This window comes from Papilio machaon, chromosome 12 (genome assembly GCF_912999745.1).
Source record: "Papilio machaon chromosome 12, ilPapMach1.1, whole genome shotgun sequence".
NCBI lineage: Eukaryota > Metazoa > Arthropoda > Insecta > Lepidoptera > Papilionidae > Papilio > Papilio machaon.
This window is the reverse complement of record NC_059997.1, coordinates 1921817-1946475: the sequence shown is the minus strand read 5'-3', so window position 1 is coordinate 1946475 and position 24659 is coordinate 1921817. Positions and strand designations below refer to the sequence as shown.

The 24659-nt window shown below is 35.1% G+C and overlaps 1 protein-coding gene across 5 annotated transcripts in view; it reads right to left on the bottom strand.

Moving 5' to 3' along the window:
- The window catches only part of LOC106713714 (tyrosine-protein phosphatase Lar), a 294107-nt gene that overhangs the window by 253484 nt on the left and 15964 nt on the right, over positions 1–24659 (bottom strand). For all 5 annotated transcript variants that reach the window (XM_045680203.1, XM_045680206.1, XM_045680204.1 and 2 more), the window contains exon 2: positions 10012–10062. In XM_045680203.1, coding sequence (XP_045536159.1) covers positions 10012–10035 — 24 coding nt within the window. In that variant the 5' untranslated portion in view covers positions 10036–10062. The remainder of the gene's footprint in view (positions 1–10011; positions 10063–24659) is intronic.

Below are 24659 nucleotides of genomic sequence, written 5' to 3'. Positions count from 1 at the left end.
AAGCCGTTTTAATTACTCTGCAAGACCATTCTCTACGTTTATACTAAATATAAACTATCTTTTACGATATAAAAAATATAGGCAAATATAATTTTCAATGTTTCGGGGATTTTGATGTTTAAACCTCAATTGTTTTTTGATTGTTTCTTTGTTCTTCTGTAGTATTTAATGCCATATATAAAAGGTTTGACGGCTATTGAACCGTCATACCGAATAAAAGTTATATTTAAATTCTGAAAAAAATATTAGTTTATAAAAATAATTTATTTTATTAGAATTCAACATAAATTCTAAAGTATGCCACACAATGTTGTTACATTAAACGATGTACGTTAAAAGAGAAATAAATAGGTTTATTCACACAAAAAGAAAGTTCAACTCAGACGAAGGGTAAAAGTTCACCTTGAATATGTTCAAAGTTATAAATTTATATTCATTATACGAAGCCGAGCGTGTGTTTGATTTTGGTCCACAGTTCTAGACATACCCCATCCCCTTTACTTTTATTATTTCATACAGACAGAATATGCTATTATTGTACACTACGAAGCTCTGCACGTTTGAATCTTGGACAGTCCGTAGATTATTACCAATTTTTTTAATATAATTTATATATACCACCTGCAGAGTCAACTGTAAAGGTCACTCAATATCACAATATTGTATTTAATATCAGAACTTAAAACAAATAAAATACATATGCTATTAATGTTTTAGTATTTTAATTTAATCTTATTTTGCTGTCGATTGCCTTTAAAGTAAATTAAAAAATGTACATCGGTTAGTAACAAAACTAAACTTAGATTAAAATCTTTTTACTTTTTTTATAGAGGAATTAAAAATGTTAAATGGCTCAGAATGCCATTAATATAAGAAACTATTATAATTAAATTGTTTAAACTTTCGTAAGACGATACCTCACTGTCTTACCAGTATTATAAATGCGAAAGTTTAAATGGATGAATGGATGGACGGATGTTTGTTAAAAGGCATCACCAAAACGGCTAAAGGGATCTCTCTAAAATTTTGCATTGACACTAATTAAATTTGGAGCAACACAAACAAAATTATTATATATTACCTGTCGGCACACGAGGGTATATAAAGCCATAAATAATATTAAATCACAGTCCTTTTCACATAATTTTACGTCGAACTTACTACAGGGGGCCAATGCTAAAGTTTGTAAAGTTAGGCGGCGCAAAAGTTGAGAATTTGGGAAATCGACAAACGGGAATAGACTTCGAGCAAAAGGCAATATCATATAACAAATAGTTTATTTAATCAGCAATTAATGTAATTATTTATATTTTTTATTTGACAATGAGGCAATTATATAAATTTAGCATCAAAATAAAAATTGAATTCCAGGGCACATACCTTTATTAATCAATTTTGGTCATAGTATCATAAGATGTAAAACCAGTTAATTCAAAAATTATCACTTGCGGAAATCCATTGCTGCTTCAAGAGACATTTCTTCATAAAATTGCCAGAGAAAAAGATTAGTAACAGTGACATTGAAAAAGTCGTTCCATAAAGGAAGGTGGCAACGACTTAAGAGTTTTATTTAAGTTTCATTCAAAATACTTAAGTTGGAAATACTTGACGTCAAGAGACTGCACCTCGGCTGCGCATATTTTTACATTCATAGTGCCAGGTGTTACGAAGTTTAAGATGAGTATCACACTAAATCTTTTAAACTGTTTAGAATAATGTACTCATATTTTAAAATTACATATTTATTAGATAACAAAATTGAATTATAAACAGAGAGAATGGTATATTAAAAATAGAATAGAAGCCAACTCCAAATGTGATGATTCCAAATCGATTGTGACATTCGATGTTGTAAAAAAGCTATATGTTATAACTCTTAGTCATTACTAATCCTTGTTATAACGTTGTTTAATATATCAAATCAAAGCTATAGGACACTTGTAGCCATTTCAAGGGGTACTTGGAAACAATACTAACAGCTCGTACTAAAACATCGTAAAACCAGTTCAATTGAATTGTTTGTACAATGCGGTCTGCAATGTTAAGCATCGTTACACAGTTAAAACAAAAGCAAAGCAAAATCAAGGGAACCAGTGACACGGAATATGAACAGCAAACTCTGCAAGCGACTCCCATCGCCAAACGGACTTGTACAATGATGAATATTCACTTGGATCGAACAAACGTTCCGAAATGAATTTAGAGGGAAATGGTGCCTGCATAAACTAACTAAGCTTACATATTCAATTGTGACCGCAAGAAATACACGAGGATTTGTCACGTTTTGTTATACTTATCGTCATACAGACAACGCAGAAAACATCGACTTATTGTGTCTTCAACTTAACAAGCCGTTTAATTCCTAGTAAGACGTCATTATATTTAAGTTACTTCGAATGATATTTGAAATCTTGTATTTCAAAAATCATGGAGTATAAATATATACTATAAATCTTACGCAGAGAAATACCATTTGGTGCGATTAACTAAGTCTAAATAATTCGAGACACTCGGTGTTTAAGGGTTTAGCGGAAGGGATACGGCATTTTTTTTTCAACTAAACAAGGTTCGAGTTATAGATTCCACTGCACTTGAATGTCGAAGATGCGAGAGAGATGTGCCAGAACTACGTCAAATGGTCTTCAAAAAGTCCACGATCTTTGTCTAGCCTTTTGGGTTACGAGCGTGAGTTGTGTATTATTATTACACATGGTTGTACACTAATTTACTATATTGCGCTTAGAGTACTTTTAGTATCACTCAGAGATATCACAGCAACTGTAACAAATTGAATTTTACCGAAAGGTGATAAAATTAAATTAAACATACAGCTATAGAATAAATTGCATTTAACTATACAATTATAGCTAGCCTATTGTTGCGGTCGCTTTGTAAAGTTCCGTGGTAACAGCTGGCTTTCGACCGATTTAGAAAGCAATGAATAAACAAAACTTTTCACACTATTAAAACTTTGACTAAACTCTTTAAATTTCACCTAAAATAAATCAGCGTCATATAATATACTAAAGACATAATAAACTAAAAAGCCACATACGGAATTGTTACACTTTTTTCTGAACAAATGTGAGTGTTATAGCGGAGTTTTAGCCCAAACACAAGTGACAAAACATGTTTTTATAATCATAACTTATCTCTTCGAATTGTAACGTTAAATAAAATACGTTAACTTATTATAGTCCACGTTAACTTATTGAAAACCAGAATGTGAACACATGGCGAAATAACGGCCATGGTAAGGAAAAATGTGCGATTACAAAACGAGCAATTAACAATAAACAGGCGCGGCAGAGCGGCAGAGGCGGTAAGTAGGGCTGTGTCGCGTCCATTAGCGACTCTGCAAAAACTCCCCGAAACACAGCGAAACAATTTGCCTACACCACCCACAGCGCCACCCCTGATTTAACTCTATTTTTCTGCAGCTAGTACACACGGGAAACAGAAAAATATTTCATTGTTTATCTATACAATGTTTTTTGATCTGTTTTTTTTTAACGTGCATTGCGGAATTCATCGTTTTGCTATTTTAGTTACGGTCGATGTGTCCTCGAATTGAGTGGAACATTTAAACGAGCTTTTGTGCGGTTTTTAATTGTAGATTTAGCTTTTAAAAATACTTTTTGCAATTTAATAAAAAAAAGTTCGATTCAGTAAATGTTGATATTACGTCTTTTTGTAACAATCATCTTACTAATATTATAAATGCGAATGTTCGGATGGATGGATACTTGTTATTAGGTATCTCTAAAACGACTAAATGGATCTCGATTAAATTATTATGGATGTAGAATACAGTCTGGAAGAACACATAGACTACTACGTTTTTATTTATTCCGCGCAAAAGAAGTATATAAATGATCTACATCTTTATGAAGATCTTCTCTAATTGTCATGACATGATTTAATTTCTGGCTACTTATTGTTAAAATGAATAACTAAAATTACTTTGGGTGATGACAAATAAAACATTACTCTCACATATACGCCCACACCCTTACGTGGGTGTCGTACTTCAAAGCAAAATAAACGTTTTCAATTACACGGGCCCGTGACATGCGAGTGGACGCCGTCGTGGCGTATTTGACCCCTGACGTTACGCGACAGATTTTTACAAGCCCGACGTACCGGTTCGCCGGACGTCATTTTGCGCAATTTGCGCAAATAAAATATGGATCGACGCGGCCGCGGCGCACACCAGTATTCCATTACCGGCCCCGCGATGTGGGAGAGGGGATAGCCCTGCATCTAGAGGAGGGTGTGATCACTAACCGAATAGTGGAAAATTTCTATATTAGTTTCGCTTGGAAGAGATATAAGTAACAATATTATCCAACCTAATAATCCTGGTTAGGTGTAGATTACAAAATCAAGAATCTAGTCACTTGCATTTTGAAAAATGAGAAACCAAACAAATAAAGAATGACAAAATCGAACACAAAGTGATCACTGGAGCGTTAATAAAAGGTATGGAGGAGACGACAGACGGACGCCGTCGCAGTTCGCAATCATGAATAGAGTTAATTCCAAATGCGTCGAGCACAGCACCGGCAGCGGTCACACAGCCATTCTCCACAATCACATCTAATTGACTAACATTCTCGATTGCTACCAACATTCATAGATATGCTAGTTGGACGCATTCCCAACACCACATTCGCATTGCAAATTGAAGTACCTACAATTATCACATCACTTCTATAGCGAATACTTGGTTTGTTAAAGGTATCAAATTGCTTGTACACCAGAATGATATATTAACATAAAAGAAATAGTTAAAACTGCGCGTACGGAAGTTTTACAATGTCTGGATTCACATCTAGATACTTACTGTACTCATTATTTAACTTTGGAACTAGTCACATTGACAAATAAGAATGTAAACTTTATAACTTTAAACAAGCATTAGCTTTTACAATGTTCAGGGAGAAGTGAAGGCGAGGTTCGTTCACTAAAGTAACATCTACAGGTCACGTTTTATCTAAATTTGTTCAGATGCTCGGACCAAGTTTCTGTCTCCGCTAACAATGTTTGTACTTCTCCGTTTCAAGTGGATTGAGTGCGAGGTGGGTTGGGCACACGACGGACGGCGGGCAGGATCATATCTATAGTCAGCACACGTACAACTTAATTGCTGCTAACAATTACCACAAGTGTAAATGTGGTAACTGACTCGAATATCTATCAAGTGTGTACTATGAATACGGCCAAATAACCTATGTTCTCATCATGCTGTACTTTAGTGATGAAAAAACAAAACACTGTACATATAGGTGACCACACTTTGGAACATGCATTTGATTTTAATATCAGGCACCAAACTAAAATAAGTTTTGTAGGAATATTAGCAGACAAAATTCGTATTATATCTGGATCCCTTAGCTAACAGACTTCTAACTTTAAATGTAAATAAAAATATCATTATCAATTTTCACATTGGCAAAGTTAGACATCGTAATCCATAGAATCTATTAGCGTCCTTAAAACTTTCCTAATACCATCCAGTCAGCTAACACTCCAATTGCAGCATATTTAATGGTTTGTGCTCTATTACAATCGTTATCTCAGAGTAGTTGGGCTTGTTCACTAATCCCGGATAAGACGAGTGCGCAGGTGCCCGCTCAACCCGGACACAACCCCACCGGATACATCTCTCGACGGTTTATCAGGGAATCTACTAATACAAGCTATTACCACACTTTCTGGCATCAGATTAAGTCATTATCAAAATAAACCTCTAGTCTGTTTTATCCGCAACTAGCAAAAAGTATAATATAAAGTCTTCCAAACAATGTTTCTTGACTTTAAAAACGTCTTTTGTAATTCTGACCAACAAATAAAAAATTTATAATTGTTTTCTGGGAAAAAATAAATATTAAACTAGCGATTATTGTTTTTAGTGAAAGATTTTTTTAAGTTAACAAAACTACGCTTAGAGTTGCAGTGAGTCAACTAAGTTAACCGAAAGTTGTTTTAGTTTTAAAAATTACAAAGATATAAGTAGTAATAGTTCATAATAAATTAGCAAATAATTACTTTCAACTGCAATAATTTACATTTTCATCTGCGCCTGGTGAATTGTGAACTGCAATGTTACCACACTCGTGAAATATATTACACACAAGCGATCCGTTAAACAACTCAATCCAATAAATAAATATGAAAACAGAAACGCTCGCCATAATCTCCGATTTATCAATATCGCTTAAATACACCGCACGGGGAACATTTCACGTTCCAGCATCGCATTAAATAGAAAATATGGAAGAAATACGGCCGATAATTCATCAAAATACAATAAAGAATACAGTATACAAATCGTAGACATATATTTATACTATCCATCGCCAAAAGTATCATTAGTGGCGAAATCAGATTTGATTCAAACAAAATGAATTACGCCTTAAAAGTTCTTCCAGCAATGCGTCAGTCTTTAAATCCCTTTTAGAAAGGACATGCCGTCGAAACATTACCGTTTTTATGAACATATACCTAACTCATTAGTCGATGAAACACAAATAAACTAAATCGAAAATTAACACATGAAAGCTCGAAACACTTAATCAAAAAGCATTTGGGAGTAAAAGAAAAGGGGAAAGCGGATTGTTTCTAAATTTGGCGAAGGCATGAGGCGTGACCGCGCTCGGGGCGGATTGATAAATGCCGGGAAGCACTCGCCGACCTAATGAATGGAGTGTGGCACGCACATTGCACTTCTGCAGTATCTACAATCCCCGCTTATTTAGAGGTTTACAGTCCAAGAGAGTTACAACTTAAACTACAAGCGCTAGCGATTTTGTTGTTGTCTAATGTTATCGTTTCAGCTAGAGTACTAACATTTATATTTAGGAAAAAGTTATAAATACACGTTTCACTGCTAATTTCCTACATAAATAATTCTAATTTCCTTCTCTACAAACGTGTTATATGAAATAGACTAGTTTTTATTATATTCCTCAAGCGCATTAGACAACGAATCACAACACTAGGAAATTTTTATATTTCTTAAAATAAAAAACTTGTGAATTCCAATTGAATTGAGCGAACTCTTGTAACGTATATTTTCGTAGCCACACAATATTTGTAACCTGGTAACGTTGCAAGAGAAATTTATGATTATCACAGTAACACTGCAGACAGCATAACAGTTGATGCGAGAGTTACGAGCGCTTCAGAAACCGTGCGTGCAACACACATTCAGCGCCGTTAGTAACCCGCGTGCTGTGCTGAGTGATAGATCAGTAGTACAATAATCTTTAATTCTAAGTGGTCTACGTTTGATATCCGACCCGATGAATACTTGACTGACTGATTATCATAAACATATCAATAAAATGTTATTTCGAAAGAAAGACATCACTGAAAGCTATTTTCAGTTCAATGATCTATATCATGGATACATAGAAAACACTTCGTAAGCATTGTTCTATAGACTAGACGATTCATTCCGTTGATGGTCACCCATTACATCGGTCAAGATAGATAGATAACCGACAATTAAGCTATAAACACAACGACAACTGAATGTTTTCACTAATTGAAAAAGGCCACCCCCGATCGATTCATTACATTGTCACTATATGAAATGAAAGTGAGGGCAAGCAGCGCGTGACATGACGATCGGCCTGATGTATTAACTCCGTTGACCTCACCAGCAACGAAATTAATCAAACCATCACCGAATGTATAGAGTTAATCGAACACTTACAGAATTACGTACATTACATTGAGCAACATTTTTTTTAATAAATAATTTAGTACCAACCTATACTTTGTCGTGTCAACATTATGAAATGGTATAAAATTAACCTATTCATTGTTCAGTTGATGGCACCAACATTACAATCATATAATAGGAAGCAACTCGCTCAATTTCTTTCTAAATTAGGTATTTTTTTGTTTCAATTATTAATTTTGATTAAGTGAAACAAATTAAGGTAGATCTCAAATCAAAGACATATTATTATAGAATACAAACGGCGAAAGACTGCTTCAGTATTCAAAGCTGAGTAATGCGACTATCGAAAGTTCGCGTAACTTAAACGATAATGTCGGAATTAGTGGGGCCGCCGTCACTGTGCGAAGAATCCTAATCATAATAATTCAAGATGATATCTGGCGGGTAGGCGATGAACAAAAGGCGGCGCAACAATGGCGGCCGACGGGCCCCGGCGCCGCGCTAACAAATTGCCAGCTTCCAGATAACTAAGCAATATTAAATCATAGTAATTTGTGGTTGCGAAACGCGGCGCCCTCCTAACAACCTATCTGTGGAGCCTTAAAGATATTATATTTACTTTTTCCTTTTGACTCTACGCGATAAGTTAAATCAATTTATTTTATATTAAATCATCAGTTGTTTAAAAACAAACCTTTTAGTTTAACCAGTTACCAATTTATCTTACAATAACACAACAACGTCAATTATCAAAGCTCTTAACTATTTCGGGTATAACAATTTACTAGAACGAATAGATGCACACGGGAGAAAAGGACCAGCATCAATACTTAGTCAAAAAGCACTAGTAATTACGAACGTCGCAAATAAATTATAATAGTTAGTCTTAATAAAGTCATTCGTAAAGGCAATATCCAGGATAGTCGTGCAGTGATTTGCCCGAGGCAGACACCCACATCTGTATCGGTCGGATTTACGACAAGGCTATATTCGCTGACGTGCCACATTTTAGATTATTCCCACGTATATTGAGTGGTGATTCATTCAAATTGCATTAAAACAGTGCAGTTGAGGCGCATATCGATAGTTGGAGGGGTACTATCGAAGCGTACGGTTAATCAAAATTCTGACCACAACAAATTCGTACGCGAATTAGAGAGCAAATGTTCTTGCTGGGGTTTTGGTTAATTAATTTATCGTTATATGAATTTGAAACGATTACCTATAAATATCCAGTTCGTTCGTTTAAATGGTACATCTCTTCAGAGCCGAGTAAAGGTTCTTTCCGAATATTTCCAAAGCTATATTCCGTGCCAGAATAATTTTAATTCCGCCCATATATAACTGAGCTCATGAAATTGTTCGTAAATGAAGAGGACGTTATTTATGGGGCATTAAATTTAATTATTAAACTGACAACTGCACGTATCACATTTTAAACGTGTAAAAAGCTGAGCGAATATTTTGATAAGTGCTCTCTCGGATACTCGAGGCCCTCATGAATGCACTTCACTCATCGCCATATTGATCCTAACAAATTCATTTTGAATTACTTATTTTAGCAGTAATATTATAACTTTACTAGTAATCTTATATATATAAAAGAAAGTTGTGTTAGTTACACCATTTATAACTCAAGAACGGCTGAATCGATTTGACTGAAAATTGATGTGGAGGTAGCTTAGAACCAGGAAAAGGACATAGGATAATTTTTACCCCGTTTTCTATTTTTTATTCCGCGCGGACGGAGTCGCGGGTAAAAGCTAGTTTTCAATATAATATGTTTATTATATCATTAGATAAAAATATTTATGCATAGTAGCCCGTTTTTCGTGAGACGCAAATTACTGATTAATTTTATTGGAATTTTCCAATGAGTTCCAGTGAGTAGTTTAAGTATGTATTTATATTAATAAAAAAAAATTTATTGCAAACAGTACTGAATTTATTATTTTTTGCGACATCTAGTGAACTTCGTATATACTAGTTGTTTTAATTTTGTACACTAGTCTAATACTCTTTCAGCGAACTCTAGCGGAGCTACGGAACACCGTAGCTACTGAAACACGCCATCTAACGTCAAATACAGTACACCCTCGCGTTTATATTCAACTTTAGCTTGATAACACCAAGGCAATTTTAGTGTTCACAGTTTACGCCGCAAATAACAGATGGCGCTAAAATGAAAAGTTGTGATATGTACGTGAATAAAAAGTCCCGCACTATTCTTAACATGGATTTGTAATCCAAATTACTAGAAAAAACAATATTCATTGAGCGTAATTATTACATTTATCAAAAAATTTTAAAATACTCACGGGTGTGGTTTCCATCTCCAGCATAAGGCAGCTTTAACTGCAACTTAATGTCTGAAAAAAAAAAAGAAAATACATATTAAATGAATACTTCATCATCACAAACTATTTTTTTCTTTCCTTTCATAAAAACGACGTAACACTTATTACATGACGCAAATAAGTCTCAGAATCTAGCTTATCTAAAAATAAAATAAATAAAATGCCATTGGAATAACGGGATTCTCTAATTTTTTTTTTAATTTAAATGAAAGAATGTACATTCTAGTAGATGCTATGCAAGGAATTTCAACACAGACTGCTTTCGCAATGTACAAGATCTATTTAAATTATATGAACACTAGCGACCCGCCCCGGCTACGCACGGGTGCAATGCATAATATACCTACTACAGAATAAATGCACAATTTATTTAAGGTACTTAAATGGATAAGGATTAATGCTGTATTGTTTAAAATCACTTCGTAAAAGAATAAAAATGGTTATGCTGGGTTATCCCTAAGAGATAGACATATACCATCGCGGACTTTTTTGTTGAACTTTTTAAGGTGAACAATACTGTAGTACATTATTTTGGTCTATCTCGTAGGGTTCAGCCAGCGTTTGCAATATAAGCGCAAAAAAACGTGCTTATTTACGACATCACATTAGAAAACTTTAAATTTATCAATGTTTCTCTACTATATTATGCATTTATTATACATACAAACCTTCCTTAAGAATCACTCTATCTATTAAAAAAAACCGCGTCAAAATCCGTTGCGTAGTTTTAAAGATCTAAGCATACATACGGACATACAGCGAAAGCGACTTTGTTTTATACTATGTATTGATATTGATAACAGCATATTAGTGCAAAATATAATTGTTTATAGCCTATTTCCTTTAATTGCGTTTACAAAGTACACTCATCGCAATGGTTATGTTTCGGCCACTTAAATCTGGACGCGCTATTTCCGCCGCATCCGGTCAGTAAGCATCCGTATCCGTACGCTTCTTACATCATAAGAATTTGAGTTTATTGTTAAGAAAACAATTTCAGTTAATAAACACACTTAAAACTAAATAGAACCTGCTAAATAAAATATTGATTAAAACGAAATCAGGGTATTGGCGACCAAAACCATAGATCCCGACTAAACACCGTATAAACTAGTGATGCAACGGAAGTGTCTTACCGGAACCAGAAACGGAAACAGATGTCAAAAATAAATTTTAGCAGAAACGGAAACGGAAACGGATGCGGAAACAGAAGTGTAAATAATAATAAAAAAAAAATTTCGGTAAAAACAGTTTGTATTCGTTTTTAATTTATTAAGGCATTGGATATCGGTGTCCTTTAGCCTTCAATGTATGTATTTTTACTGCGCTGCAATAAGTTAAAATACGCGTTTTTTTTTAAATTTATTTTCAGGAAACAAAATTACACTATTTACAAATTAAAGTTCGCCGAACCACTCGTGTTGACAAACGACAAATATATTTCTAACTATATAATGATGATGATATATTACATGTTTATCAGTTATTCAAAAGTACATTTAATAACTCGTAAGTATGAAATAGTCACATTTTGCCAGTTGTCAAATTTTATATGGACGGAAACTGATTATTTCAAACAGCAGCAGAAAATATTACGCGCTTAAATTCACAAAATAGTACGTAAACAAACAAATGCGACAAGTGCCGAAAGGCCGCGCACGGACTGCCCGTCTCGCGCCGCGCATTTGGATCTCTCAGCCGTCGTAAAGTTCCGTTTTATATCCGTTATAAAAGTTGCGGAAACAGAAGCAGAAACGGATGTTGAAAAGCACGCGGAACTTCCGCACTTGCGGAAACGGAAACAGACATCCGTTGCATCACTAGTATAAACTGCTTTATATACAATCCAGCATAGATTACATAATTTCGATTTTTACAATTGATTATTGCCAATCAATGTAACCTTAATTTTATCATTGATAATATGAAAACCCATATTTCTCTATCCTGAAATGCAAACATGAGAGTGTAAAAAGTTTGCGATCGCTAGCAAAAGTAGGTATGCTTTTAAAATGTATGTTTATCAAATACAACATTTGTCTTTTTGTAATTAAAAAATGATGTCTTAAAAATAAACATAAAATGACTTACATATCTATATATATGTAAAAGAAAGTCGTGTTAGTTACACTATTTATAACTCGAGAACGGCTGAATCGATTTGACTGAAAATTGTTGGGCAGGTAGCTTAGAACCAGGAAACGGACATAGGATAATTTTTACCCCGTTTTCTATTTTTTATTCCGCGCGGACGGAGTCGCGGGAAAAAGCTAGTTAAAAATATATAAACTTTGACTAGTGATTGCAAACTTTTTTTGACGTGTGTAATGTGTTCACAAATCAGTCCGATACATTTTTATAACGGACAAACTGATAAGAATTATTGACTTCCGACAAACACATGGACATATGTTATACAGATTTATGGGAATGGTGTAACATAAATTTGGCACAAATTTAGCCAAGGTTATCGATCGTTGGGTCAACGCGCTGTCTAGACATATTGATAGTCACCGTACAAGTACGGAAACTAGCAGCGTCTTACATTAAAAATTAAATACAACTATTTGCATATTACAGAAAATGACATAAATTTTATTCCAAAATTGAAAACTATACTCTGACAAAAGTAGCACTGTTATTATTGCATATTCTCCTTAAGTATAAAAGCGTTTTATAGGAAACTAGCTGAAGCCCGCAACTCCGTCTGCGCGGAATTAAAGAAAAACATAATAAGTAGCCTATGTGTTCTTCCAGACTATGATCTACATCTATGCCAAATTTAATCGAAATCCGTTGAGCTGTTCTGGAGATACCTTCAAACATCCATCCATCTAAACATTCGCATTTATAATATTAGTAAGATTTCATCAGATAAACAAATGTAAATAAAGCATATACCAATATTAAATATTAATTAAGTATTTACATAAATAGCCTTGTTTTTAAACTACACGAATATGATCACTACTATGTAAAGATAAAACCAAACAATAGGTACAGTTAATTTCATTCACAAACTAATTCTGTAACCATCGATTGAGAGTTATTAAAAAGTTTCTTTCCATAGTATTAGCGGAGGCTGTCGATAACATGGTCGCCACTTGACGACGCGGCCGCAAAATTAATTATAACTTTTACCGCCTATTTGCTTAAACATCTTATAACCAACTTGACTGTGAAGTTCATCCGCTACTGCGCTGTTTATTCTCCAGTTATCTCTTTTACCTTTACCAACATCTTTTTAATGCATTTTCAAGTAGTGAATTTTAACAATAAAAATTGAATAGCATCACAGCACCAACATAAAAAAAGCTCTAACGTTAATTTGATATCATGAAGAGACTTGATTGGATTTAATTTTTTTTATTGTATTTGACATCTTTAACGAATTTGTTTAGGCAACAGGTCACAATAGAATTGACATAAGTACATAAAACATACATCCACAGAAAGTCGGATAAAGATAGCACCAAATTGTAGTCGGAACAAAATTAAAGATGAAAATTACAAATTAATTTGATAATTGGTTGATAACCTCGCTATGATTCAATCTATTATTAATTGAATTGAAACGGATGTACAAACGATAAAATAATTTTATATCGACTAAACATCCTGAATAGTTTATTTGACCTTCAGTACGTTTACAAATGTATTCGAAACTTGTATTAAAACATACTTTTGTCTCTGTTTATTCAAGAAGAATTGAAAGGGGTGTCTATATTTTTATACACGTGTTATAACAGGACAAACTTACAATAAATTTAACCTTTAACTATACCAACATTATTGTTATTCGACGTTACTTTGTTTTGGCAGAAAAAAGATAACTAAAACTTTGCCCTTGCGTGGTTTCAATCAATAAATACTAGGTACAACAAAAAGAATGTATTGAAAGTATTTTTTATAGAAAGCAATTTCTAAATCAAAAGAATCAATTTACCAATACTAACAAAAATTTACCACTTCCAAGTCATTATTGAGGAGGTGAATTCCACTGTAGTCTGAATTTTCCATTTGTGCGTGTTTAGTTACCATGGTAACCGGTGCGGTAAATAACTAAGAAATAAATATTGTGTTGTATACCTGCGTTATAAGAATGCAATGATCGCGTTTCCAGCGCATGTTGAAACATGCCAGCTGTTGAAGCTATTTGTACTGAGCTAGTGGGGCGTTTGTATTCAGGTAATATTATTGCATTACATCACGCGACTTCTATGCCTAAACGTAAAGCCCTAACAAGTAACTTTACCAATAAAGCGGTAAAAAATGTTGACGAGTAACTGACAATATGATAACGGATGCCACCTCTTCAGACTTATCACATTCGTTTGTTTTATCACCGCCAGTGTTCGGGTCTAAGTTGGCAGCCCTGGAAATAATTCGTAATTTAAACTAGCTTAAATATGGTCTTAACTTTAACATGTTCAGGTCACAATATAAACTGGTGTCGCCAAGTGATTTCAGTCGAGGTTCTTCGTGTTCATATAGATAGGTAAAAATGCTACGTGTATAAAGTTGCAAATTTAAGATCAAAATTGAAAATATTTATACATTACGAGACTTTCCTGCACAGTGAATAAAAAGAACTATGTATTTTGTATTAAACTAAATACTATATACATTTTTCATCTAAATAAAATACACTGTTATGTCATAAGTAACACTTTCTTGTTTTAGAATATACTCGTAATTATCGAAAAAACGATTTAGCAATGTAAAATAGAGCTAAGGCATATGAGATTCAAACTTGTTTTCCATTCATTATAAATGTTTTTTCTTACGTCTACTGTAATATACCCTATGACATATAAAGGAAGAAGAAGAAACAAAAGCCACGTCTCACGTCAATATCGGTCCAGTCGTTTCACTGTCACAAAGTAATTTACATGTACATGAAAACAAACTTACCCTTAATACATTATCCTCTTGTCATAAAAAGAACATACCTAATAGTAGTATTCCTAACAATCATGGGAATGAATTCGCAAATAAATGATGACAATTCAAAAAAGTCCTCAAAATGAGTCATCACATTAGATTAGCTTAAGCAAATCTAGACACGCATCACTTAAAGAAAGGAGCATCGAACCGAACGTCTGCAAATTCTAATTCAAACTTTATTCTAAGCTCTTCAAAATTACTTATTTCGGCAGTTAAATTAATTCTGTAACGATTTAAATTGGACATCTTTTGCTTAATAGACGTATTCGACATTGAAAAACCTTTATCGACCTCGTGTTTTTGCTTTCCTTGCTAAATGACCTTACGATTAAATTGCTTACTTTTCTATCGAGAAAGAGAACCTTAATAATTTCGCAATTAAAAGGTTTAGCATTATAGCATTAAAAAGGTTCCTTCAAGGTTCCAAAATTCTAGTTTCGGCAATTGAATTTTACGGTTAAGTGTGCATCATAATGTAATTACCTAAAATAGCTCGGGAGCTAAAAGCGGAGCAATATGACCTTTGAAGCTTGCAATCATGTTCAATATCCTATACGCGTAGTTATTTACTGTAACCGTGCGAAAATGTTACTTCGGTAGGTTTCTGAGACCAAAATCTCCGTTTAAAACATATTGTTATCTTTATTATATGACACGGATGACAATATGTTTTCAACAGATATTTTGGTCTCAGAAACCAACGGTTAATAAAGTTATTTTAAGTCAAATGTCAATTTAACAATTGGTTCCATACTCGATGCTTTCATAATAAATAATGACATAACAGTACAGAGATATAATTTTGAATGTTAGCCCTCATTTCAATTGCGATTTGAAACACAAAAATTATAACATCGACTCATAGATGTTATAGTGTGTGTTAGTTGTACAACATTTATTACGTACTAGACCGTAAATTTACAAAAAGCTTTTAAAACTGTAATTAAATTAAAATCAAAATGACTTTGAAGAATTTTTCTCAAAACGTTTTATCAAACAGTAAATTATTATAAACTAGCTTTTACCCGCAACTCCGTCCGCGCGGAATAAAAAATAGATAACGAGGTAAAAGATATCCTATGTCCTTTTCCTGGTTCTAGCCCACCAATTTTCAGTCAAATCGATTCAGCCGTTCTTGAGTTATAAATAGTGTAACTAACACGACTTTCTTTTATATATATAGATAGATGTCGCAATTTAAACTTTCCTTCAACATCATTCTGCATACATAATTATCTAATACTTGTCAAGATTTACTATGAAAAAATTATGCGTCAGACAAACTCGATGTTTTGAGTAAGGTCAATCTTACTAATATTATAAATGCTAATTTAGATGGATGGATGAATGTTTTCAAGAATATATCTCCAGAACGGCTGCATGGATCTCGCTGAAATTTGACATATGACATTACATTAAGTTATTTATAATTTCCAATTCGCAGGCGACAACTAGTATAATAATAACGTCAGCTTAGGAACTTAAAAAAAATCTGCAGATATTACGGTCACAAATATGTTCATTAATTAAATAAAAAAGTCTACTAAAGTATAATGTTTTCGTGTGCAAATAAATACGTGCTCAAAATAAAAGGCAACATTTTAATCGAAAATATAAAGGCTTTTATTTGATTGTCGATATGAGGCACAGAAGTAACAAGGGAATGCTCTCAGCTTTCTTTGAAGAGCGTGTACTTTACGTTCCTCTGCTCTTACTCCTGCCTCCGCACAGCGGACGCTATATCCATTTTAAATTTAAGTCAAAAAAAAGAAATTTAACTCCTTGTGTTTTGTGCTTTTACTTTTCATTACCGTTGGTTTCCACTGCCGAGAAAAAACAAAAGAGAAACCTTCTTAGTGTCTTTTTTTTTCAATAAGTTTTCGTCATTTGGAAGTCGGCCTCATCTGTATTGGTCAAATGGAAAATTTAAATCACATAATAACAGCTATATCTAATTATAAAAAAGGTCAACATGAAATTATAACAAATGACCGCAATAATACAATTGGAATAGATGCAGTGGGCGTTGCATTCATATTTGTCGCATTCAGTTTATTTTAACACACAATGTGCTACTAATTAAGCAAATACAACTATGTTTTAGTCTATTCAAAACAATATTATAGTGATGATAAATGGTAAACGGTATATGACGAATCACCACAACGTTCAATTAAGCAAATAGTTTTGCTACAATTTCTACTACTTCAAAATCACGAAAAAGGTTCATAACAAAAAAGTTGTAATACTAGATGTAATGTGATGTCTAGAGAGAGCACTTAAATCGTGATCACAGCTCGTAACCGAGCGATCACAGACAGCAGATAAGGCTCGAAGTAAAACCTAAATCTAAATCAGGGCTTTTGTGTTAAAAAAAAATTTTTTAACTTACAAATTTTTGATTTAAACGATGAATAAAATACAGATCTTCATATTTACAAAAAAAAAACAAAGCATTGATTCTGATATTATCCATTTTGATTTAATAATTGTAATAATTAATTGAAAATGTAGAACTAAAGAACTCACGACTACAAAATTCAATTTGAAAATGTAATATTTGAAATGTATCTCAAATCACACTATATATTTTAATAACTTATATAAAAGAACCATTTCAGAGAATCTCGAATAAACCACAAAATTATCGAACCGCTACGACATTCGCAGATTTAATTCGTTCAATCAGAAAACGTTCGTGCAATGAGTTAGAAATTTTCGATTAACTCGCGAATCCGTCTCGTCCGATGCCCCCGGCTGAGTGGCCATGCCTTGTACTGTGATAGCACACGTCGCCACGCTGTTAAATGACTAATGCCTTGCAAAGGAAACGGTCTTATGAGAACATAAGCATTTTCAACCCTTTATTAGAGTAGAAAGTAGTCATCGTATTTTCTAGATTTAGCTCCTAACATTGTTAGCTTTATCGACGCTAAGGTTTTAAAATATCGTATTTTTTATTGTATTTAATTGATGTAATTTATGCACTGATTATTTATAGTGTTGTTATCGCTGACACCTTCTTACTTTTATTATAAATACGAATGTTTAGATGGATGGATGTTTCTTTGAAGGTATCTCCGGAACGGCTCAACGGATCTTGATGAAATTTGGCATAATGTAGAACATAGTCTGAAAGAAGACATAGGCTACTTATTACGTTATTTTTTAATTCCGCGCGGACAGAGTGGCGGGCGACAGCTAGTTAAATACTATTTTTAAGGCTTCGAAAAATTTGAATTCCTTTGCCTATAAGTCATTTATTGGGCTATAAGTCGTCGTGTTAAAAGCTAAATAAAGCTTACAATACTATAAAAAGATTTTTTTTTTTTTTTTTTTTTATAAGAGAAGGGGGCAAACGAGCGGCGCGAACACCGAAGTGATCATCGACGCCCATGGACATCCGCAACACTACGAGAATTACAGATGCGTTGCCGGCCTTTAAGAAAGAGATATGCTCGCTTCTTGAAGGACCCTAAGTCGTAGTGGTTTGGAAATACCGCCGAGGACAGACCATTCCACAACACGGCCGTGCGCGGCAAGAAATTTCGCGAGAACCGCACTGTTGTGGAATGCCAGCCATCCAGATGGTATGGATGGTACCTGGCGGTCTGTCGGGTCGTCCGATGACAAAACTCGGCGGCAGGAATCGTTCCAAACAGTTCTTCGGAACACTCCCCGTGGTATAAACGATAAAAAATGCAGAGGGAACTAACGTCCCTCCGCAAGGCCAGAGTATCAAGCCGATCGGTAAGAGCTCGGTCGTTGACGATTCGAGTCGCTCTCCGTTGTATGCGGTCAAATGGAAGAAGCTGGTATTGGGGTGCTCCCGCCCAGAGGTGCGAGCAGTATTCCATGTGGGGCCGAACTTGCGCCTTGTACAGTTGTAGGCGGTGGCCCGGCTGGAAATACTGCTTCGCCCTACTGAGCACACCCAGCTTTTTGGAGGCCAGCTTGGCCTTGTCTTCCAAGTGACCGCGAAACTGAACGTCACTCGATATGTCAACGCCGAGAATACCGATACTGGCTGAGGCAACCAGGGGAGTGCCCTCAAAACGAAGATCCACGACAAAGGGTTGTTTTTTAGCGGTAATGGCGCATACTTGTGTCTTTTTGGGATTGAATTCAACGAGATTTCGTCGACCCCAATCCGAAACTTCACCCAGTAGGGTCTCCAGTTCAGACACAAGTTTGGTCCGGTTCTCATCGGCAGTAGCCCGAGAAACATTGGCACGGGCCGTGTACAGTGCGTCACACGTGCTATCGTCTGCATAACAATGAATGTTGCTGAATTGCAGCATGTCATTGATATGCAGAAGAAACAATGTGGGCGACAGTACACAGCCCTGTGGGACACCAGCGTTGATTGGTTTCGGGTCAGAGCACGCACCGTCAACAACGACCTTGATGCTCCGATCCTCCAAGAAGCTAGAAATCCAGGCGCATAGTTTCTCGGGCAGCCCGTAGGAAGGCAACTTCGCAAGAAGTGCTTTGTGCCACACCCGATCAAAGGCTTTGGCCACGTCCAAACTAACCGCCAGGGCCTCCCCCTTGCCCTCGATAGCCTCCGACCATCGATGCGTGAGGTACGCGAGAAGATCACCAGCTGAGCGATGCTGACGGAACCCATACTGCCGATCGCTAATCAGCTGATGCTCCTCAAGGTACCTCATAAGCTGGCAATTGACGGTCGTTTCCATGACTTTTGAGAACAAAGGGGTAATGGCAATCGGCCTGTAGTTGGACGGATCCGAGCTATCGCCTTTCTTTGGGATCGGGTGGATTATGGCAGTCTTCCATGAATTCGGGACGATGCCTAAGGAGTAGAGGAACCGGAACAGGCGCGTTAAAACCGGTGCCAACTCAGGAGCGCAAGTCTTAAGCACGATGGGAGGAATTCCGTCAGGCCCACTCGACTTGTGGACGTCCAGAGAATGCAGCACTTTACGTACTGATCTCTGGCGAAACTGGATTTCGGACATGAAGGTGTCACCGCACGGGATATTCGGCGGTGAGCTACCTTTATCCTCCAGAGTCGAGTTCGACGCAAAAAGAGAGCCTAGAAGATCGGCCTTCTCTTTTGCGGTGTGGGCCAACGAGTCATCCCCCCTGCGCAAAGGTGGTAAAGATGGCTTACAAAAATTCCCCTGGACAGCCTTGGCGAGAGACCAGAACGCACGAGTTCCCGAAGGAAGTTTCACCAGTCTCTCACCAATGCTAGCCACGTGTTCCGACTTTGCCTTGGCAATAACTCTTTTGAAGGACCTGGAGGCGGAGTTGTACTTCTTTTTGAGCAAGCTGGTATTTACATCCCTAGCCGCTGACGCTTCAGCCCAGGCTCGGTAACAATCCTGCTTGTAGCGCGCTGCTAATTTGCAGGATCGACCATACCAGGGCCGAGAGCTGCCCCCGATAGGCACGACAGATGACGGAATAAATAATTCCATCCCCTGAAGCACGACATCGGTGACAGATTCGGCAACGGCATCGGGATCGTCCCGCTTGAAGCAAACTTGCTCCCATGGGTAGGATGCAAAAAAGGACCGCATCTCATCCCAGTCTGCTGACCTGTAGTGCCACACTCGGCGGAGGCCATTTACAAATCATATTTGCTTCTAGATACATTGAATATAACCAGATATACTTCGGCTATAATAAGTTGAACGATATATTAAAATGTAAGAGAATCTACCGCCCTACCTCCCTTGGGTGCCATCAAAATCGACTTTATGAGTACGAGGGCGTTTATAAGCGCGGGTCGTCACCCTGTCAATAATCATCTTTCCCTTGTCTGTTTATTTCTAAGGGAAACTGTCACAAATCATGTCAAATAAAAGTAACTAGGATACATCAGTAAATTTTAAAATAATAATTCAAGAAAAACCTTATTTCTGTTGTTTCAAAATGAATTATATAAGTTTTAGATTCTAAAATAATTTAGAAAACACAATTTTGCAATAAAATTTTTACAATTATATTTCTACTCATATCAAGGATCAGCTTTCTAGGAATATGGATGTTCATGAGAACCATTTAATTGTATAAAAATATTTCATGTCTATTATAAAAATAATTACGACTAGCTTATAAAAGTAACATAAACGTAAATAAGTATAACGGATCGGTGCAGAAAGAAGTTAATAATTTTGACCTAGGTCAAGGTTGGTACGAATATATTACGCGAAATTATTTTGTAAAATGTACTGTACGCAACGTACTGTTTTGTATAAAAGTGGATTTACCTTATCTTTATAATTTAACTAATGGCCGTATAACTGAATATCGAACATGGAAATCAGCCGACACTCCCGCTTGTATTTCGACTGCGCCGTGTTTTTAAAACACGCCTCGATTTTTATTCTTTGTTTCGGCTCGGATTTTAAAGCACCGGCTCCCTATAGTAAAGTGTGATAGCTTTGTGTTTGTAAATGTACAGCTCTTTGCTATCAAATATAGTTTTTTTTTTAGTTTAGCTTTACAGAGATAGAGCTCAATTCTAGTATTTACGCAAGAGATCAAAATAATATAAATCTTTTCTCATCTTGTTATATATTATTCAATTCTTTAATAATTCCAACTTCGATTATTTGGCAATGGGTACAAGTGATATCAACGCCAAACGAGCGAGTAAAATCAGCTTTAGAAGCATGTTTCTTAAGTGGTAATTTTTTGTGTGTTCAGTGGCCAGTTTAAAACCTATTTAAAACGGAGTCATAATTTAAAACAAATCGAAGGAACTGGTTATCCTTCTAAATTAATGAAATCGTCAAACTTAAGTACTAGTCAGTAAATCAAACCTTACACAAATGAAAGTCAAATAGTCTGACAATTAGGCAATGAATCCAGACTGTCAGTTGCAGATTTAAATTTGCAGAGTACATTTACCCGACCCATCTTGGAGCGTTTCAATTAAATTTCGAAGTCGGCTCGAGTCGACGATCGACGTTTCGTGTTAATGGCGCTTCCAATCTCCCTTTTCAGACGTTCGGTTTTATGAGATCAAATACTTCATGGCAATTGCAAGGCGCGAAAACGATTAGGGTCGATTAAATTCATAATTTCATTCGCATACATACGTCAAAATAAGTTCGACGACAAAGGAAATTTAGCTCTTCAACAATAATAACATATTACAAATGTTAACACAATAACAACATAGTGCAGTGCATCATACACATGAAAATAATTCACTTCAAAATCTTCAAGATAAAAAAAACTAATATTACATTTTCTTAATTAAATGAACGTAAAACGGTACGCCTTGTTTTATTTTTTAAATGAAACCAATAATTTCATCTGCTTTGAAATGAATGTGCAACCATTTTCATCTAAAGGCCATCTTCAATACAAAAGAATGGAAAATACTAAGCAAAGGTCAGGGTGCACTAAATGTCACGCGATAATTGGAGTTAGGAATTTTAAATGCAAGAAAAACTGCTAGGTACGCAAACAGGTGACTATTTCGTGTCAAAAATTGAACGTTTCAGTGTAGTGGAAACGAAGATAATGTTAGTGAATATAGACTTATATAAATTCATATTGTTATCATTAAAAACAAAATCCCCTTAATTAAGAAACAATTGTGAGTATTGATATAAATTACATTTTCATTGCAGTCTATTGACGAACAACAAAATACAATAAAGTTATGCCAATAATATGTAATGATAAATGTATAATTTATCTAACACAATACGCTGTATTATTTGTCGCCTCAAGGCTGCAGAGATTTAAGTCTCTCATTAGAGCGCCATTAAGTCGATGTAAGGCTCAGATTAGGATTCCGTTCTCAGATTTATTTCCAGTCATGTTTTTGTTTATTTCACATCGTATCGGGTAACGAGCATCGTTTAACATTAATTAACCAATTATTAAATGCAACATTTTCTTTACAATTTTATTACGAAGGTATTTTTTATATAGGCGACCGTATAAACTTACAAAAAACATCGAGACGTGAATTGTCATTTGTTTCGTATTCTTCAGAGTGCAATCCTTTCGAGGTATTTTAATTTTAAATTAATTAGTAATTTCTTTTATATTATATTTACATACATATGTGAGAGTTTGCTAAGTATAATATAAAGTAATTTTACAAGGCACTTGAAGCAAGTTCTCTGGGAGCATAGTGGCAAAATGAAAAGTGTCCCAGATATGAGGAGCGCTCTCGGGGCATAGTTTCCATGTTACTTGCCGCGCCGTACCGAAGGGAACTTTTAATCTTATTCCTCGTTGAAAATCTGGAGCACGGTTCACCAGAGACGAGGAAATGTGTTTATAAGGTGTAGCTGCCGGTTGTAACCGAAGGCTATGCTCAAAGTTTACAATTGTTTATCCTTTATATTTACTAGTATTATAAATGCGAAAGTCTATCTGTCTGTCTCGCTTTCACTCCAAAACTACTGAACCGATTTATATGCAATTTGTTACACAGATAGTCCAGAGCCTGAGAAATCCTACTATTTAACGCGAAAAAAGGGTCGTAAGGGGTTGAAAGTGAGGGTGGAAATTTAGGTATATGTATTCGTAATCTTCATTTTGACAGTTAGAAGCTTGAAACATATTTTTTTGCTTTTGATATAAATAAATATGGCATTCAAAATTCATAAAAGTTTTATCCTCAATCGTCCAAAATAAGAATAGGAAATGGGGATGAATGTTTGTATGTATAAAAAAAAAATTGTTAATTAAAGTCAACGTTAACGATTTATTTCTCATGAAAGGCGCAAATGGGAATTAGGTGGTGCAGTCGTTTTATCTCAATGACCATCTTTGGTACAAATGAAACTGAGGTCAGTGTGCACAAAATAGGGAACTAAAACGACACTAGCCTTAAAGTTTCATTTAAAAAGTGATGAATAAATTTAGTATATAAGAAGCCAAAACTTGATGAGCTATAAATAAAAGTTAAGTTCATTCTGACCTCGGGTCACGTCTTAAAAGCATTTTAGTATCTACAATAAAATAGAACAAAATATCTATATAAATGTCACGACCATCATTAATGTCATTTTGTTTATATGGTCACAATTGGATTCCACTGCCGCAACACCTGTAAAAAAATATTTACTCTTTGGAAAAACAGTGATAACAATGTATTTTATGAACATACAAAAATCAATTTAACGCTACAGAAAGTTTATATTCGTTAGAAACATCACGCCCCCTCTTCACTACACGTAGCGTAACAAGTGAACACTTTTTTGAGCTCCCATAGGTATACTACTTACCTCACTATTCAAGTGTGAACTCAACCAACAAAGACGAAATCGTTTATTTCTTTTTTAAAGCTAGTTTGTTCATATAAAAAATAGAAAAAAGTTGAACAAGTATTAAAAGATGGGAAATACAAAGGTGCATAAATAATACCAATCATGATTGATCATTAAAGTGTTGCAAATATACATACACATATATACTTATTTTCAATTTGTTTTCTTCTGGAATTAAAATTACTTTTTATACTTCAGTTGATACTATAAAAAATATTGTTGTAATAAAAAATGGACTAAGTTTTTTATTATTTCTATCCAGCTAACGTCCGAGCAATTGTGGTGGTGTTATTAGGTCAGTACAGTTGGAAGTCATATAACTCCCGACATACATAGCTCTAGTTCATTCACACTGGAGCATATTCAACTATAAGTTCATCCAGAGTAACA